We start from the raw sequence: 18,770 nt of genomic DNA, 5'->3' as shown, positions 1-18,770 counted from the left end.
ATGGCAGCCTCGGAGGTAGCACAGGAAGCAGTCTGGATAAAGGAGTTCATTACCGACCTAGGGGTGATTCCCAATGCGTCGGGCCCGATGACTCTCTTCTGCGACAACACTGGAGCTATTGCCCTTGCGAAGGAGCCCAGGTTTCACAGGAAGACCAGGCATATCAAGCGTCGCTTCAACTCCATTCGTGAAAGTGTTCAAAATGGAGACATAGATATTTGTAAAGTACACACGGACCTGAATGTAGCAGATCCGTTGACTAAACCTCTCCCTAGGGCAAAACATGATCAACACCAGGACGCAATGGGTGTTCGATTCATCACAATGTAACTAGATTATTGACTCTAGTGCAAGTGGGAGACTGTTGGAAATATGCCCTAGAGGCAATAATAAATGGTTATTATTATATTTCTTTGTTCATGGTAATTGTCTATTATTCATGCTATAATTGTATTGTCCGGAAATCGTAATACATGTGTGAATACATAGACCACAAAGTGTCCCTAGTAAGCCTCTAGTTGACTAGCTCGTTGATCAACAGATAGTCACGGTTTCCTGACTATGGACATTGGATGTCATTGATAACGGGATCACATCATTAGGAGAATGATGTGATGGACAAGACCCAATCCTAAGCATAGCATAAAAGATCGTGTAGTTTCGTTTGCTAGAGCTTTTCCAATGTCAAGTATCCTTTCCTTAGACCATGAGATCGTGCAACTCCCGGATACCGTAGGAGTGCTTTGGGTGTGCCAAACGTCACAACGTAACTGGGTGACTATAAAGGTGCACTACGGGTATCTCCGAAAGTGTCTGTTGGGTTGGCACGGATCGAGACTGGGATTTGTCACTCCGTATGACGGAGAGGTATCTCTGGGCCCACTCGGTAATGCATCATCATAATGAGCTCAAAGTGACTAAGGCGTTAGTCACGGGATCATGCATTGCGGTACAAGTAAAGAGACTTGCCGGTAACGAGATTGAACAAGGTATTGGGATACCGACGATCGAATCTCGGGCAAGTAACATACCGATTGACAAAGGGAATTGTATACGGGATTGATTGAATCCTCGACACCGTGGTTCATCCGATGAGATCATCGTGGAACATGTGGGAGCCAACATGGGTATCCAGATCCCGCTGTTGGTTATTGACCGGAGAGGGGTCTCGGTCATGTCTGCATGTCTCCCGAACCCGTAGGGTCTACACACTTAAGGTCCGGTGACGCTAGGGTTGTAGAGATATATGTATGCGGAAACCCGAAAGTTGTTCGGAGTCCCGGATGAGATCCCGGACGTCACGAGAGGCTCCGGAGGTGAAGAATTATATATAGGAAGTCCAGTTTCGGCCACCGGGAAAGTTTCGGGGGTTATCGGTATTGTACCGGGACCACCGGAAGGGTCCCGGGGGTCCACCGGGTGGGGCCACCTGTCCCGGAGGGCCCCGTGGGCTGAAATTGGAAGGGAACCAGCCCCTAGTGGGCTGGGGCGCCCCCCTTGGGCCTCCCCCCATGCGCCTAGGGTTGGGAACCCTAAGGGGGGGAGTTCCCCCTTGCCTTGGGGGGCAAGGCACCCCTTCCCCCCCACTTGGCCGCCCCCCCCTTGGATCTGATCTCCAGGGCCGGCGCCCCCCCAGGGGGCCTATATAAAGGTGGGAGGGCAGCACACAACAGCCTTGGGCGCCTCCCTCCTCCCCTGCAACACCTCTCTCTCTCTCGCAGAAGCTCGGCGTAGCCCAGCGGAGACCCGCTACATCCACCACCACGCCGTCGTGCTGCTGGATCTCCATCAACCTCTCCTTCCCCCTTGCTGGATCAAGAAGGAGGAGACGTCGCTGCACCGTACGTGTGTTGAACGCGGAGGTGCCGTCCGTTCGGCACTCGGTCATCGGTGATTTGGATCACGACGAGTACGACTCCGTCATCCACGTTCATTGGAATGCTTCCGCTCGCGATCTACAAGGGTATGTAGATGCACTCCCTTCCCCTCGTTGCTAGTAGACTCCATAGATGCATGTTGGTGAACGTAGGAAAATTTTAAATTATGCTACGATTCCCAACAGATACGTCTCCGTCGTATCTATAATTTTTGATTGTTCGATGCTAATATTCTACAACTTTTATATGCTTTTGGCAACTTTTTATACTATTTTTGGGACTAACATATTGATCCAGTGCCCAGTGCCAGTTCTTGTTTGTTGCATGTTTTATGTTTCGCAGAAACCCCATATCAAACAGAGTCCAAACAGGATAAAAACGAACGGAGAATATTTTTGGAATATTTGTGATATCTGGGAAGAAGAATCAACGCGAGACGGTGCCCAAGGGGGGCACGAGGTAGGGGGCGCGCCTCAGGGGGGCAGGCGCGCCCCTGACCCTCGTGGGCACCCCGTAAGGCGGTTGCTGCTCTTCTTTTGCCGCAAGAAAGCTAATTTTCAGAAGAAAAAAATTGTGGTGAAGGTTTCAATCCAATCGGAGTTACGGATCTCCGGTTATAAAAGAAACGGTGAAAGGGCAGAATTCAGAACGCAGAAACAGAGAGGGACAGAGAGACATATCCAATCTCGGAGGGGCTCTCGCCCCTCCCATGCCATGGAGGCCAAGGACCAGAGGGGAAACCCTTCTCCCATCTAGGGAGAAGGTCAAGGAAGAAGAAGAAGAAGGGGGGCCCCTCTCCCCCTCTCTCCCGGTGGCGCCGAAACGCCGCCGGGGCCATCATCATCACCGCGATCTACACCAACACCTCCGTCGTCTTCACCAACATCTCCATCACCTTCCCCCATCTATCTACAGCGGTCCACTCTCCCGCAACCCGCTGTACCCTCTACTTGAACATGGTGCTTTATGCTTCATATTATTATCCAATGATGTGTTGCCATCCTATGATGTCTGAGTAGATTTTCGTTGTCCTATCGGTGATTGGTGAATTACTATGATTGGTTTAATTTGGTTGTGGTTATGTTGTTGTCCTTTGGTGCCCATCATATGAGCGCGCGCGTGGACACACCATAGGGTTAGTTGTATGTTGATAGGACTATGTATTGGAGGGCAAGAGTGACAGAAGCTTCAACCTAGCAGAGAAATTGATGCATACGGGATTGAAGGGGACCAATATATCTTAATGCTATGGTTGGGTTTTACCTTAATGAACATTAGTAGTTGCGGATGCTTGCTAATAGTTCCAATCATAAGTGCATAGAATTCCAAGTCATGGATGACATGCTAGCAGTGGCCTCTCCCACATAAAACTTGCGATGAGTCTAGTAAAGTAGTCAATTGCTTAGGGACAATTTCGCAACTCCTACCACCACTTTTCCACACTCGCTATACTAACTTTATTGCTTCTGTATCTAAACAGCCCCTACTTTTTATTTACGCGCTCTTTATTAGCAAACCTATCCCACAACACCTACAAAGTACTTCTAGTTTCATACTTGTTTTAGGTAAAGCGAACATAAAGCGTGCATAGAGTTGTATCGGTGGTCGATAGAACTTGAGGGAATATTTGTTCTACCTTTAGCTCCTCGTTGGGTTCGACACTCTTACTTATCGAAAGAGGCTACAATTGATCCCCTATACTTGTGGGTTATCAGATCTAGACCTTCGTAGAACGCTATCTCCTGAAGAGTTGGAAGATTGGCATCGGCTTATTGCTTGCTTCCCCTTGCTCTCGGAGGAAGATGACTCGGTGGTCTGCCCCATTCGTCTTCAGGTCGCTTTTCGGTTAAGTCTGTTTATGCTAAACTCATCTCTGTCTCCCCCACGTCCAAGTTCAAATGCATTTGGAGAGCCCGAATCCCCACTAAGATCAAAATTTTCATGTGGAAAGCTTTTCGTGGGAAGCTTCCCGCGGCGGATCAAATTCGGAAAAGGAACGGATCATATCTTCTTTCGGTGCTCTTTGGCTAAGTTTGTGTGGTGCTGTATTCGTTATTGGCCGCAAGTGAATTGGGATCCAGCATCTTTTGTGGACTTGCGGAGATTGGCCAGCGGCTTATCTGGGGTCTCTAAAAGGATCTTCTGGGTTGGGTTTGCAGCGATTTGTTGGTCCCTGTGGACCACCAGAAACAAGTTTACCATTGAACATATCTTCCCGGCTAATCCTGTTGGTTGCTTATTTAAAACTGGTGTATTCCTGCAGCAGTGGAGATCATTGATTACGGAAGCGGACCATGAGGCCTTCGACGTTATGGTGTCCAGGATTCGGACCACGGCTTCCTCCTTGGCGCGCTGGCATCGGGAGGCGTCTCAATCTTAGCTTCTTTCTATCATATCTTTTTAGGGCTGGCCTGCGTGGCATAACTGGCTGGGTTGCCATGTATGCGAACTTATTCTATCTGCTGTTCTGCTACTGTGTTTGGTTGGATGTTGGTTGTGTTATTCTGCCTGGTGGCTTTATTTATAAAGTCGGGCGTATGCCTTTCATCTAATAAAAAAAAATGAAGGTTCACGCATGCAACTTTTGGCAGAGAGTTCATGTCTGACGCATCCCACCTCCCATGCTTTTTTTGACTTGTAAATTTGAATCTATTAATATCTTTTGAAGCGAAAGTCCGATTTATATTTTGTTATCATATTTGTGTTCCTTGTGACGAGGGCTTTGAAATAAGACAACTTTTGAAAACATTTTGACACGTTTTAATTTTTTTAGCTAAGTTTCAACTGCTGAAGCTTAATAGAAATGAACCATAAAATCAGCTACTAGAATCAATGAAGGTATTAACTCCATGCATCGTCAACGGTTCCTTCAGGATCTATCAAAACAGATATGATTCGTACTCCCTCATTTTCGGTTTATAGAGCTTATCTCAAAATTTTAGATTTCTTATTTTATAAGTCTCAGTTTGATGGTTCCCTATCACATGTTCAGATTTTAAGGTGCATTAAATTATTGGATGCAAGTATTAAGAGAAAATTAACCAATGCATGCATGCATTGCGATTAATGCATTGGTAAACATAATTTTTGAAGGAAAACGAGTACATTAATTGAGTGTTTTTGCAAACTACAAAAATTATTCCACCACTCATCATCTACCTTGATTGATGAGATTTTTGAATTGAGTCCTATAAACCGGAAAGAAGGTAGTATCAATCAAGGTATTAACTCCATGGTCGGTCTCGCATACAAACATGCAGTGTACCAAGCACAAGCGAATTATTGGATGGAGAGAAGAACTGCACATTTTCTGCACATGTACAGCTAGCAAAGAGTTAACTGAAGCTAGAAAACTCCACTGCGCTGATCAACCTTGGAATTTCAAAGTCAACGCGAGCCCGTCGTCTCTGACGAGGTTGGCAATCACACCAGGACTGAATTGCGTTTTAAAAGTTTTATTGGAGGTTCTCTGTACAAAATGGAAGGACTTGTGTTTAATTTCTTTGGGGTCATTCACAAGGATTTTAGCTCTAGGGTCCTTGGGACCCTACCAGCTCTAAAAGTAAAACCACAGGGTGATTACACTTCCTCTTTCAGAGACGAAGTGTGGCTGCACTATATGCGCCGTAATTATGCATGATGTGTGAAGAGGATTTGTGGCACGCAAATCCGTGGCCATTCAATTGCGTTGTGATTCGCAAATTGGGCCCTGCATGTGATTAGGGCTTAATCATTGTAACGAGGGTCCATATATGCAACTTTTTCCAGAGAGTTCATGTCTTACGCATCCCGCCTCCCATGCTTTTTTGAACTTATAAATTTAAATCTGTTATATCTTTGAACCGAAATTCCAATTTATATTTTGTTACCATATTTGTGTTCATTGTGACGAGGGCTTCGAAATAAGACAACTTTTGAAAACGTTTTGACATGTTTTTAAAATTTTGCAAAGTTTCAACTGCTGAAGCTTAATAGAAATGAACCATAAAATCAGCTACTAGTATCAATCAAGGTATTAACTCCATGCATCGTCAACGGTTCCTTCAGGATCTACCAAAACAGATAGGATTCGTATCAATCAAGGTATTAACTCCATGGTCGGTCTCGCATACGAACATGCAGTGTACCAAGCACAAAGCGAATTATTGGATGGAGAAGAGAACTGCACATGTACAGCTAGCAGAGAGTTAACTGAAGCTAGAAAACTCTACTGCCCTGATCAACCTTGGAATTTCAAAGTCAACGCTTGCCAGGCGATCGAGAGGCCGGGAGAAGAAGAAGGAACAGTCGAATGGGTGAATACTAATATGTTTTTTATTGTGCTATAAAACAAAGAAACTAGCGAAGCCGAAATAAAAGGGTCAAAGCTACGCGCAGAACGTGTCGTGGTCAGCGCGCGGTGGCCGCCCTGGCCCGTCCGTCCGGCAACCGCGCGCGACCCGATCGACCTCACCTCACCTCCCTGCTCGATCTCCCTCCCTCCCGCGAGGAAATGGCCATCGCCCCTTATTAATTCGCCATGCCCACCATTTCCTGATTTCTTTTCTCCTGCCACACCAACCAAATTGTTCATCACCACACCTCTCATTTCATTTATTTTTTCTTCTGACTGAAAGCAGCCAGCCTGCGTTTCAGATAAGACTACTCGCAAATTGCATGGTCGTGTAGAAGAATCTACCCAACTAAGACTTCCAAGGTTTCATCTCTCACCGTCGACTTCTCAGTTCTCTCTCCTTCTAACTCTCGGCCTATAAATCCATCTCTCGTCCGTCTCCTTCGGCTTCAGAAGCTACCTCGCTTGGACGACCAGAGCCATCCCTGTCTAGTTGCTAGAGCTTCTCCTAGCTTCATGCATGTGTACATAGCTAGATATAGATAAACATATATACAGAGTGCGTTGCGTACACGGTGCGATACGACCAAGAGGCAATGGAGGGGCTGCCGGCGCAGGTGGAGGTTCCATCGTACTTCCTGTGCCCGATCTCCATGGAGATCATGCGGGACCCTGTGACGCTCTCGTCCGGGATCACCTACGACCGGGAAAGCATCGAGCGCTGGGTGTTCACCGACGGCCACGGCGAGTGCCCGATGACCAAGCAGCAGCTCGGCGCCGCCGACCGGGAGCCCACGCCCAACCACACGCTCCGCCGGCTCATCCAGGGCTGGTGCGCGGTGCACGCGGTCGAGAGGTTCCCCACCCCGCGCGCTCCCATCGATGCCGCGCGCGTGGAAACCATCGTGGACGCGGCCAGGCGGGGGCACGACCTGCTGGTGGCGTCCCTGAGGGAGCTCGCGGACATCGTCGCCGAGAGCGATTGCAACCGGCGCTGCGTCGAGAGCACACCGGGCGCCGTGGCGTTCCTCGTGTCCGTCGTCAAGAAGCACGCCGCAGACGACACCCCCAAGCCTTTAGAATCCCAGGAGGATCAGATGTTCGGCTCCGTGGTCGATCCGCCAAAGGCGAGCTCGCCGGAGGACGTAGCGTTAAGTATTCTGTATTCGCTTAGACTCTCCGAGGGAAGCTGGAAGAGAGTCTTGGAACGCGGCGACAATTTCTTGGACACCATGGCGTCGGTGCTGAGGCGGCCAAGCTATCTCTCGCGCACGCACGGCATCCAGCTTCTCAAGGCGGCGGTTTCGGAGATGCCGCCAGCGCAGCTGACCTCGGCAAGCGCCGAGCTGGTGGAGGGAGTGGTGTCGGTGGTGACAGATAAGCTTTCCGGGAAGGCGGTCAAGATCGCACTCCAGGTGCTCTGCCGGCTTTGCCTCTGGGGCCGGAACCGCGTCAAGGCCGTCGAAGCCGGCGCCGTCGGGGCGCTCGTGGAGTTGCTCCTCGATGAGTGCTGCGGAGGAAGCAAGCGGGCATCCGAGCTCGCGATCGTGGTAATGGACCATCTCTGTGGCTGCGCTGAAGGGCGTTTGGAGCTTGTGGCGCACCCGGCAGGTCTGGCGGTTATGGCGAGGGCGGTGACACGAGTGTCCGCCGCAGGGACGGAGAGCGCGGTGCGCGCCCTGCACGCGGTGGCGAGGCACTCGGCGACCCCAACGGTGTTGCAGGAGATGCTGGCGGTCGGGGTGGTGGGGAGGCTGCTGTTCCTGGTGCAGACCGGCGCCGCCGGCGATCGGCCGAGGGAAAGGGCGAGGGAGATGCTCAAGATGCACGCCAGGGTGTGGAGAGGCTCGCCGTGCTTCACGCCACAACTGAATGCATCCTACCCTTCTTGATATCACATGCAAGTATCTTCTTCGCCTTATCATATGATCCAGCTGCATGGCATGCAGTTGTCTTTTTAGGCCTCCTAATTTGGCCATTTTTGGGTGTAAAGATTGAATTGATTGTTACAACCGACCAGGAAGTTTGACGCTCTCTGAAATTGGGGAGACCATTTGCAAAAATGAGTATGTTCAAAACTGTACATTTTGAAGACAACGTTTGGCGGGCATGATGCTTTGTTTTTACGTAGGTTTTCTTTAGTGATCATGCTTGTTACTAAAACAATCAAACTGAGATATGATATCGATTGAAACCAAATTATACTTTAGTCTTGTATGGAGGCGGTATTGAAAACAATCAAACAATGCATAGTTGACGCCCCGGGAGCCAGATCGACGAATATAGAGGGAGGTTGAGCGGAAGCGGACGAATGGCACTCGGCGACGACACACCCTGATATCTGTGTCATTGAGTTCCTGCGATGGCATGGCTGTATTAAAGGCAGAATGAATTTGCTAGTTACAGATACATATCAAATACTAGATAATACACTGTGACTCCTCTGTACACATAGAGTCAATGTTCTCAATAAATGTCGTCTGTGTTTGCACGCGAAAAAGTACGGTGTCAGTTATAAATGTAGCAATTAACATCACATTTCTGTTGGACGGAGATGAATAATGTATGTTAGATAATTTTCTTTTAAAAGGAAAATCCATTAAATGAGAAGCCGATGCTTACACAAACACGAGTTAATTAGCTCCTTTGAGCGGGTTTGTCTCCCAGATAAACCAAACACGGTAAGTTCTAAACCCTGTTATCTATTAAGGCATATCGATCCAAGTATTGTTCTTCTTTTAGATGACTGTGATCTTTTAGGGGGCGTATAGTGCACCAAGTGTTAGTTCATTAGTGACATAAGAATGTAGTATTAAACTGCTAATGAATGATTGTGGCTGGAGTTTAGTGTGCTGAGGAAGAAACATTACCGCGTGAGTAGTAAATGAAGTGTACGGCCAGAGGTTGGCGGTTACAGCATGTACATGTGATAAATGCATGGTGGGACCAGAGTTAGAGCACATACATTAAATTCTGAGTTTTCTTAGAATAGGATAATACTACCTGAGATTATTATAGAAAATGTTTCTGGAATTATTCTCATGACGTATTCATTTTCTCAATTAACATAAAAGAAAAACAAAAAAGAAATATGTTAGAAAATCTCTCAAATCTAATTTGATAATTTCACATGAATTAGTATTGTAAAAATTAAGTTCGTAGAAATGTTTGATTTCGTGAAATGGCTTTTAACTATGAGACGAAAGAGTAGAAGGAAGATGAAAGGGGATAGATGAAATCAATGGCAAACGCATTAACTGATGATGTGACCATTGCTTGAGTAAATGTAGCTTTAATTGTTGGATGTTTGCGGCTAGAGCAGAAGCGTGTTGTAGAGTGGGCCAGTGCATGCAGAGAACACAGTGCTATACATCTCTAATTCAGAACATACGTGCAACAGAAATGATGAATACATATAGTGGTGTGAATCCCAATGCATATTGAATGGTGGGATATCAGAGGGCATGTGAGCAGGCACACTTTAAAATCTACAACAATGTTTCCCTGATCAAATGTGTATATCCATTTCCCGCAGGTGCTCCTATGCAATTTCGGAGGTTGAGCTTTCTTAATTCTTTTCGATCGGATGATAAGGTACTAGACGCATGTGAGCAGGCACACTTTAAAATCTACAACAATGTTTCCCTGATCAAAATTTGTAGAATTTTTTCGCCTTCCATATCACAGTGTGGTTTTGGATTGACCACTCATATTTTTAACTACAATATATGCATATCACAAGAAAATATTATAGTATGAATATACTTTCTGAGATAAATCTAAACATATGGTTTACAAGTTCTTAATTAAATATTTCAGACAATATTTATAGTCAAAGAATTATTATTTTACTTGAAGCATGTCCAGAACGGCACATATTTCTAATATGGAGGCGGTATTTAGATTGTATGAATATCTAGAATTCCAAATTTTAATTAGGAATAACTTTTTTGCATAAACCCTTTGGATCATATGCCCCATTTGCATGGGGATTTGAACATAGGGCCTGAATATCCAAGAAACGTCAGATTTTTAGGCATGGCAAATCGAACGCTTTTCATGGCAAATTATGTTTGCCGAGGGTGGCAAGTTTAGTTGGCGAGCATCGCAAATCCATCTAATTTCATATTTTTTGTTAGAAAATTGTTGTGCTCGCCAACTAAATTTGTCATCTTAGCGCCAACATAAATTGCCATGAAAAAATGTTTGATTTGCCATGCCTAAAAGTCTGATGTTTTCATTAATATATCTGCTCTAGCATACTCCCCCTCTCTCTCTCGGAAGGAACAAGGTAGTCGGCCAACATGTTCCCCTGTATTTCAAGGGATTTGTTCCTGCAAAAAGAAAAATTGTATTTCCACTTTTGTTGAATTATTTGTACCTACACTAATCCACATGAAGAGCACATTTCATTGGGTTCTTTTGGCTTTATCTATAAAGCGAGGTGAAGCCCCCCCCCCCCCCCCCCCTCCGGGGCAAAAAAGGCGAAATAAAGTCTTTTTGGTATATTCTTACATTGATCACCACTACTGAAAACATGTATTAGTGACACAACAACAACAACAAAGTGCTATCACGACATTCATCACAAATTTGATTTTTATTTGAAGCAACATATGATATTTTTGGATGGTGTGTAAATCCCACCATGATTATTCTTTTGTCAGGACTGGAAATTTGGGCTTTGTTTGCATAGTGGTGTCAATGCCTGTTTGCCAAATTTTCTTTAGTCCAGTCAACTCTAGATTTTTTTAATGTTAATCGATTCATGGACTAGTCAAATATTTTGTATAGCAAGCATTTGACTAAATCAAACATATACTCGTATATCAAGGGAAAAAAAGTTGACTGACAAATCATTACTCTAGAGACTCAATGGTGTGAAGCTGTAAAACTAGCTATCCGATGATCATGCTGAAATATGTTTTTTATATATAGTTGTGGCAGATAAACACGACAACTCGATGTCATCAAAGAATCTGAGGAAGAAAAAAGGTACTAGTATACATTACAAGGTGCAGAAAAATGCACATGTTTTTCCAACTCCGGTACTATTTTCCATGGACATCTCTATTTAAACGGTTGGAACGTCTCCATTTCATCTGCTATCTCACGTTGATGTCGGTTCTAAATGCGTCGCTAAGATAGGATGGCAACAGATTAAAGTCGATCATGTACAGGAAAGCGAAAGAAACACATGCGCACTGGGCACCAGTCCTGCTGTGCACTTGCTAGTCGCAGCGGTCCATCATCAATATCCAGTAACTCGGCTGGATGCATCCAAGGGCAAATGCGCAATAGAACCACACACATGTATCATGCAGCCATACTGCGGACATTGTGTCACAGACGTTTCGGCAGGTTAGTTGGTTGGTTGGTTAATTAGCGAAAACTTGATTCTGACCTGCCTCTGGACCCCCGACCCCCGCTTCGCCTCCCCTGGCGGCGGCGGGGGAACCCTAGCCCGCACCGCCGCGGCCCCCTCCCGCCCCGCCCCGCCTCCTTGCCGCCACCAGAGGAGCGGCCGGCGAAGCCGCGCCGGCTCCCAGGAAGGTGGCGGGGCGCCTCGGCCGGCACGACTGCAAGCCACCTCCCCCCCCCCCCTCCACACCTCTCCCGTCGGATCCCGTCGCGCTCCGGCGCCGGCGTGCTATCTCCGGCTCCTCCTCCCCGGCCCTCGACCGCCCCCTTTCCTGTGGGCTCCGCCTGTCGCTGGCGCGTCCTCGCCCCAACCACCTTCTCCCGTGCCAGATCCGTGGGGCCTCCAGCACCCTTGCTGTTGCCGGCGAAGGATCCCGGGAGGATGGTGTTCGAGGCTTCTTGGCCGGGCCGTCGCCGGCCTGCCCGGTGCGGCGTGTCTCTCCCCGTGCTCCACCTCCTCCAGCGCCTCCCAACTCCACGACCTACCCCTGCGGGCTGCTCCTCCCCATGGCTCTCGGTCCGGCCATGCCTTCTCTTTGGCTGGCTTTGGTGCTGCTCGCGGCGGCGCATCCTTTTCCCCGCCCAGTTCTGGACCATGGCGTTGGTGGTGGATCTGGTGCCTGCAGTGAGTTGTGTTGGTGGTGCTGGTTGGTGATTGTGGTGCATCCGGCGGCGCCCAAGTCACCTTCTTGTCTGGTGATGGGTGCATCTCTCCCTGCCGTGGTGGTTCCAGCCAGCTACATGGGTTCCTTGTCTTCGATTCCTGATCCGGCGGCATTTGGGGTGATTCGGTCAAAGGCCGGGACGAAATCCTTGCTCAGCTTGCCGGTGCTGGTAGCGGCGACATCTGCGGATGCCGTCTCCTTCTTGAAGGCGTTGCCATGGCCTTTCGACCTGTCCTCCTTCGAGCACCGGGGGAAACCCTTGGTCCGGTTCTCCAGACTAGACGGCGGCGGCGTCCCGATGTCGTCCCCCTTCATGAAGGCGTCGTCTTGGTTGCTCGTGGTGTCTTCAGTGTTGAAATTAGTGATGTTGGACACCCTGCTTGGTTTTGGGCTGCTATTCAAGATGTGGACATCCGAGGCGCAATGTACAACATCGCCGACGCTTCTTCCATGACTTCTTCCTCATGCCAGTCCGATCCTGCAACCCACTTGCCGACTCTTCTTGGCGTTTCAAGGTGGGGGGTACGTTGATTTGCTCCGTCCTGGTGGCATGGCCGTGTGACGCTGGTGCCTGGCTTGTTCGTGACGCGGCTTTGCTGCTCTAGGTCTTGTTTCTGGAGTTTTAGGCTAGAAGAGTGTGTGCCGTGTTGTATCCCTCTTCCTCCCCTCTTGTTACTCTGTTCTCTTCTACCTATCAATGAAAAGATACGCAAGCTTTGCGTATTTGCGAAAAAAAAAGTTGGTTGGTTGGTTGGATTGGAGGAGGACCGATGGAGCAAGTCGTCGGCGGTGGGTCGTTGCACCATATTGCCATTTGCATGGTGCTCCTCCAAAGCCTCGAGCTTGTCGGCGAGCAGCGCCGCCGTTTTGAGCGCAAACGCGCAATAGCCACACACCGCATGCGCGCGCGGATCGAGTTCAGTTTCAGGTCCAGATGCAGGCTGCAGGCAGGCTGCCGGCGTGTGTTATGTGTGTGAACTGGTGGGTACTGGGCATATTAGGTGGGGCGCGGCGAACAAATGGGAATCCGCGAGCTTGTGTAAACGCCGGGAGCGCCACATGCCATTTTTTTTTTGAGTGTGTGAACTACGAAGTATCCTAGGCAGCTAGTAGAGTAGTACCTCCGGTCTAGTTTATTGGTCATTTTTATATTTTGTGCCAAAAATTGACTATATATTTAACTGATAAAATGTTAATGCATGCCATCAAAAAATATTAATATAACGTTGGATTCGTATTTAAACATAGTTTACAGTGATAGTATTTATTGTGACATGCATTAACATTCTGTTAATTAAATTCTTAATCAAAATTTTGGCGCAAAATACTAAGGGGGCCAATAAACCAGGACGGAGGTAGCAATACGTAGTAATTTGTTTTTTTGCAGGCAATTTAGAGAGCTTTATTCATAAAAAGCACTCCTAGGACAATCAACCAACAGGCTGGTCACTAGGAAGCTTGGAGTATCATTGAGCCAACACTCAGTCACATTCAAAGTGCAAGCACGCTTAGCACAGAGATGAGCTGGAATGTTTGTTGGGGAACGTAGTAATTTCAAAAAAAATTCCTACGCACACGCAAGATCATGGTGATGCATAGCAACGAGAGGGGAGAGTGTTGTCTACGTACCCTCGTAGACCGACAGCGGAAGCGTTATCACAACGCGGTTGATGTAGTCGTACGTCTTCACGATCCGACCGATCAAGTACCAAACGTACGGCACCTCCGAGTTCTACACACGTTCAGCTCGATGACGCCCCTCGAACTCCGATCCAGCCGAGTGTTGAGGGAGAGTTTCGTCAACACGACGGCGTGGTGACGATGATGATGTTCCACCGACTCAGGGCTTCGCCTAAGCTCCGCAACGGTATTATCGAGGTGTAATATGGTGGAGGGGGGCACCGCACACGGCTAAGAGATCTCAAGGATCAATTGTGTGTCTCTAGGGTGCCCCCCTGCCCCCGTATATAAAGGAGCAAGGGGGAGGCAGCCGGCCAAGGGGAGAGGCGCGCTATAGGGAGGAGTCCTACTCCCACCTCCTTTCCTTGTGGGAGTAGTAGAAGGTAAGGGGGAAGGAGAAAGAAGGAAGGGTGCGCCCCCCTTCCCTAGTCCAATTCGGACCAGACCATGGGGAGGGGTGCGGCCACCTTTTGAGGCCTTTCTCTCCTTTCCCGTATGGCCCATTAAGGCCCAATACGAATTCCCGTAACTCTCCGGTACTCCGAAAAATATCCGAATCACTTGGAACCTTTCCGAAGTCCGAATATAGTCGTCCAATATATCGATCTTTACGTCTCGACCATTTCGAGACTCCTCGTCATATCCCCGATCTCACCCGGGACTCCGAACTCCTTCGGTACATCAACATACATAAACTCATAATAAAACTGTCATCGTAACTTTAAGCGTGCGGACCCTACGGGTTCGAGAACTATGTAGACATGACCGAGACACGTCTCCGGTCAATAACCAATAGCGGGACCTGGATGCCCATATTGGCTCCCACATATTCTACGAAGATCTTTATCGGTCAGACCGCATAACAACATACGTTGTTCCCTTTGTCATCGGTATGTTACTTGCCCGAGATTTGATCGTCGGTATCTCGATACCTAGTTCAATCTCGTTACCGGCAAGTCTCTTTACTCGTTCCGTAATACATCATCCCGCAACTAACTCATTAGTCACAATGCTTGCAAGGCTTATAGTGATGTGCATTACCGAGTGGGCCTAGAGATACCTCTCCGACAATTGGAGTGACAAATCCTAATCTCGAAATACGCCAACCCAACAAGTACCTTTGGAGACACCTGTAGAGCACCTTTATAATCACCCATTTACGTTGTGACGTTTGGTAGCACACAAAGTGTTCCTCCGGTAATGCATAATCTCATAGTCAGAGGAACATGTATAAGTCATGAAGAAAGCAATAGCAACATACTAAACGATCGGGTGCTAAGCTAACGGAATGGGTCAAGTCAATCACGTCATTCTCCTAATGAGGTGATCTCGTTAATCAAATGGCAACTTATGTCTATGGCTAGGAAACATAACCATCTTTGATTAACGAGCTAGTCAAGTAGAGGCATACTAGTGACACTCTGTTTGTCTATGTATTCACACATGTATTATGTTTCCGGTTAATACAATTCTAGCATGAATAATAAACATTTATCATGATATAAGGAAATAAATAATAACTTTATTATTGCCTCTAGGGCATATTTCCTTCAGTCTCCCACTTGCACTAGAGTCAATAATCTAGTTCACATCGCCATGTGATTTAACATGAATAGTTCACATCACCATGTGATTAACACCCATAGTTCACATCGTCATGTGACCATCACCCAAAGGGTTTACTAGAGTCAGTAATCTAGTTCACATCGCTATGTGCTTAACACCCAAAGAGTACTAAGGTGTGATCATGTTTTGCTTGTGAGATAATTTTAGTCAACGGGTCTGTCACATTCAGATCCGTAAGTATTTTGCAAATTTCTATGTCTACAATGCTCTGCATGGAGCTACTCTAGCTAATTGCTCCCACTTTCAATATGTATCTAGACCGAGACTTAGAGTCATCTAGATTAGTGTCAAAACTTGCATCGACGTAACCTTTTACGACGAGCCTTTTGTCACTTCCATAATCGAGAAACATATCCTTATTCCAGTAAGGATAATTTTGACCGCTGTCCAGTGATCTACTCCTAGATCACTATTGTACTCCCTTGCCAAAATCAGTGTAGGGTATACAATAGATCTGGTACACAGCATGGCATACTTTATAGAACCTATGGCCGAGGCATAGGGAATGACTTTCATTCTTTTTCTATCTTCTGCCGTGGTCGGGTTTTGAGTCTTACTCAATTTCACACCTTGTAACACAGGCAAGAAACTCTTTCTTTGACTGTTCCATTTTGAACCACTTCAAAATCTTGTTAAGGTATGTACTCATTGAAAAAACTTATCAAGCGTCTTGATCTATCTCTATAGATCTTGATGCTCAATATGTAAGCAGCTTCACCGAGGTCTTTCTTTGAAAAACTCCTTTATGCTTTGCAGAATAATTCTACATTATTTCCGATCAACAATATGTCACTTACATATACTTATCAGAAATCCTGTAGTGCTCCCACTCACTTTCTTGTAAATACAGGCTTCACCGCAAGTCTGTATACAACTATATGCTTTGATCAACTTATCAAAACGTATATTCCAACTCCGAGATGCTTGCACCAGTCCATTGATGGATCGCTGGAGCTTGCATATTTTGTTAGCACTTTTAGGATTGACAAAACCTTCTGGTTGCATCATATACAACTCTTCTTTAATAAATCCATTAAGGAATGCAGTTTTGTTTATCCCTTTGCCATATTTCATAAAATGCGGCAATTGCTAACATGATTCGGACAGACTTAAGCATAGATACGAGTGAGAAACTCTCATCGTAGTCAACATCTTGAACTTTGTCAAAAACCTTTTTCCGACAAGTCTAGCTTTGTAGATAGTAACACTACTATCAGCGTCCATCTTTCTCTTGAAGATCCATTTATTTTCTATGGCTTGCCGATCATCGGGCAAGTCAACCAAAGTCCACACTTTGTTCTCATACATGGATCCCATCTCAGATTTCATGGCCTCAAGCCATTTTGCGGAATTTGGGCTCACCATCGCTTCTTCATAGTTCGTAGGTTCGTCATGGTCTAGTAACATAACCTCCAGAACAGGATTACCGTACCACTCTGGTGCGGATCTTACTCTAGTTTACCTACGAGGTTTGGTAGTAACTTGATCTGAAGTTACATGATCATCATCATTAACTTCCTCACTAATTGGTGTAGGAGTCACATGAACAGATTTCTGTGATGAACTACTTTCCAATAAGGGAGCAGGTACAGTTACCTCATCAAGTTCTACTTTCCTCCCACTCACTTCTTTCGAGAGAAACTCCTTCTCTAGAAAGGATCCATACTAAGCAACGAATGTCTTGCCTTCGGATCTGTGATAGAAGGTGTACCCAACTGTCTCCTTTGGGTATCCTATGAAGACACATTTCTCCGATTTGGGTTTGAGCTTATCAGGATGAAACTTTTTCACATAAGCATCGCAACCCCAAACTTTTAAAAAACGACAACTTTGGTTTCTTGTCAAACCACAGTTCATAAGGCGTCGTCTCAACGGATTTTGATGGTGTCCTATTTAACGTGAATGTAGCTGTCTCTAATGCATAACCCCAAAACGATAGTGGTAAATTGGTAAGAGACATCATAGATTGCACTATATCCAATAAAGTACGGTTATGACGTTCGGACACACCATTATGCTGTGGTGTTCCAGGTGGCGTGAGTAGTGAAACTATTTCACTTTGTTTTAATTGAAGGCCAAACTCGTAACTCAAATGTTTTACCTCTGCGATCATATCGTAGAAACTTTTATTTTCTTGTTACGATGATTCTCCACTTCACTCTGAAATTCTTTGAACTTTTCAAATGTTTCAGACTTGTGTTTCATCAAGTAGATATACCTATATCTGCTCAAATCATCTGTGAAGGTCAGAAAATAATGATACCTGTTACGAGCCTCAATATTCATCGGGCCACATACATCTGTATGTATGATTTCCAACAAATCTGTTGCTCTCTCCATAGTTCCGGAGAACGGCGTTTTAGTCATCTTGCCCACGAGGCACGGTTCGCAAGCATCAAGTGATTCATAATCAAGTGATTCCAAAATCCCATCAGTATGGAGTTTCTTCATGCGCTTTACACCAATATGACCTAAACGGCAGTGCCACAAATAAGTTGCACTATCATTATTAACTTTGCATCTTTTAGCTTCAATATTATGAATATGTGTATGACTACGATCGAGATCCAACAAACCATTTTCGTTGGTATGTATGACCATAGAAGGTTTTTATTCATGTAAACAGAACAACAATTGTTCTCTAACTTAAATGAATAACCGTATTGCAATAAACATGATCAAATCATATTCATGCTCAACGCAAACACCAAATAACACTTATTTAGTTTCAACACTAATCCCGAAAGAATAGGGAGTGTGCGATGATGATCATATCAATCTTGGAACTACTTCCAACACACATCGTCACCTCGCCTTTTACTAGTCTCTGTTTATTCTGCTACTCCCGTTTTCGAGTTACTACTCTTTAGCAACTGAACCAGTATCAAATACTGAGGGGTTGCTATAAACACTAGTAAGTACACATCAATAACATGTATATCCAATATACCTTTGTTCACTTTGCCATCTTTCTTATCCACCAAATACTTGGGGTAGTTCCGCTTCCAGTGACCAGTCCCTTTGCAGTAGAAGCACTTAGTCTCAAGCTTAGGTACAGACTTGGGCTTCTTCACTTGAGTAGCAACTTGCTTGCCGTTCTTTCGAAGTTCCCCTTCTTCCCTTTACCCTTTTCTTGAAACTAGTGGTCTTGTCAACCATCAACACTTG

The 18,770-nt window shown here is 46.1% G+C and overlaps 1 protein-coding gene across 1 annotated transcript; it reads left to right on the top strand.

Moving 5' to 3' along the window:
- Positions 1–6,462: 6,462 nt before the first annotated feature.
- Positions 6,463–8,273, top strand: LOC109779857 (E3 ubiquitin-protein ligase PUB23). The gene has a single exon (XM_020338478.4). The coding sequence runs from the start codon at positions 6,807–6,809 to the stop codon at positions 8,100–8,102; it is 1,296 nt and encodes a 431-aa protein (XP_020194067.1). The 5' UTR covers positions 6,463–6,806; the 3' UTR covers positions 8,103–8,273.
- The last annotated feature ends 10,497 nt before the right edge of the window (positions 8,274–18,770 follow it).

Source organism: Aegilops tauschii, chromosome 2 (genome assembly GCF_002575655.3).
Source record: "Aegilops tauschii subsp. strangulata cultivar AL8/78 chromosome 2, Aet v6.0, whole genome shotgun sequence".
In the NCBI taxonomy this organism is placed as follows: Eukaryota; Viridiplantae; Streptophyta; class Magnoliopsida; order Poales; family Poaceae; genus Aegilops; species Aegilops tauschii.
This window is presented reverse-complemented; position numbering and strand designations above follow the sequence as displayed.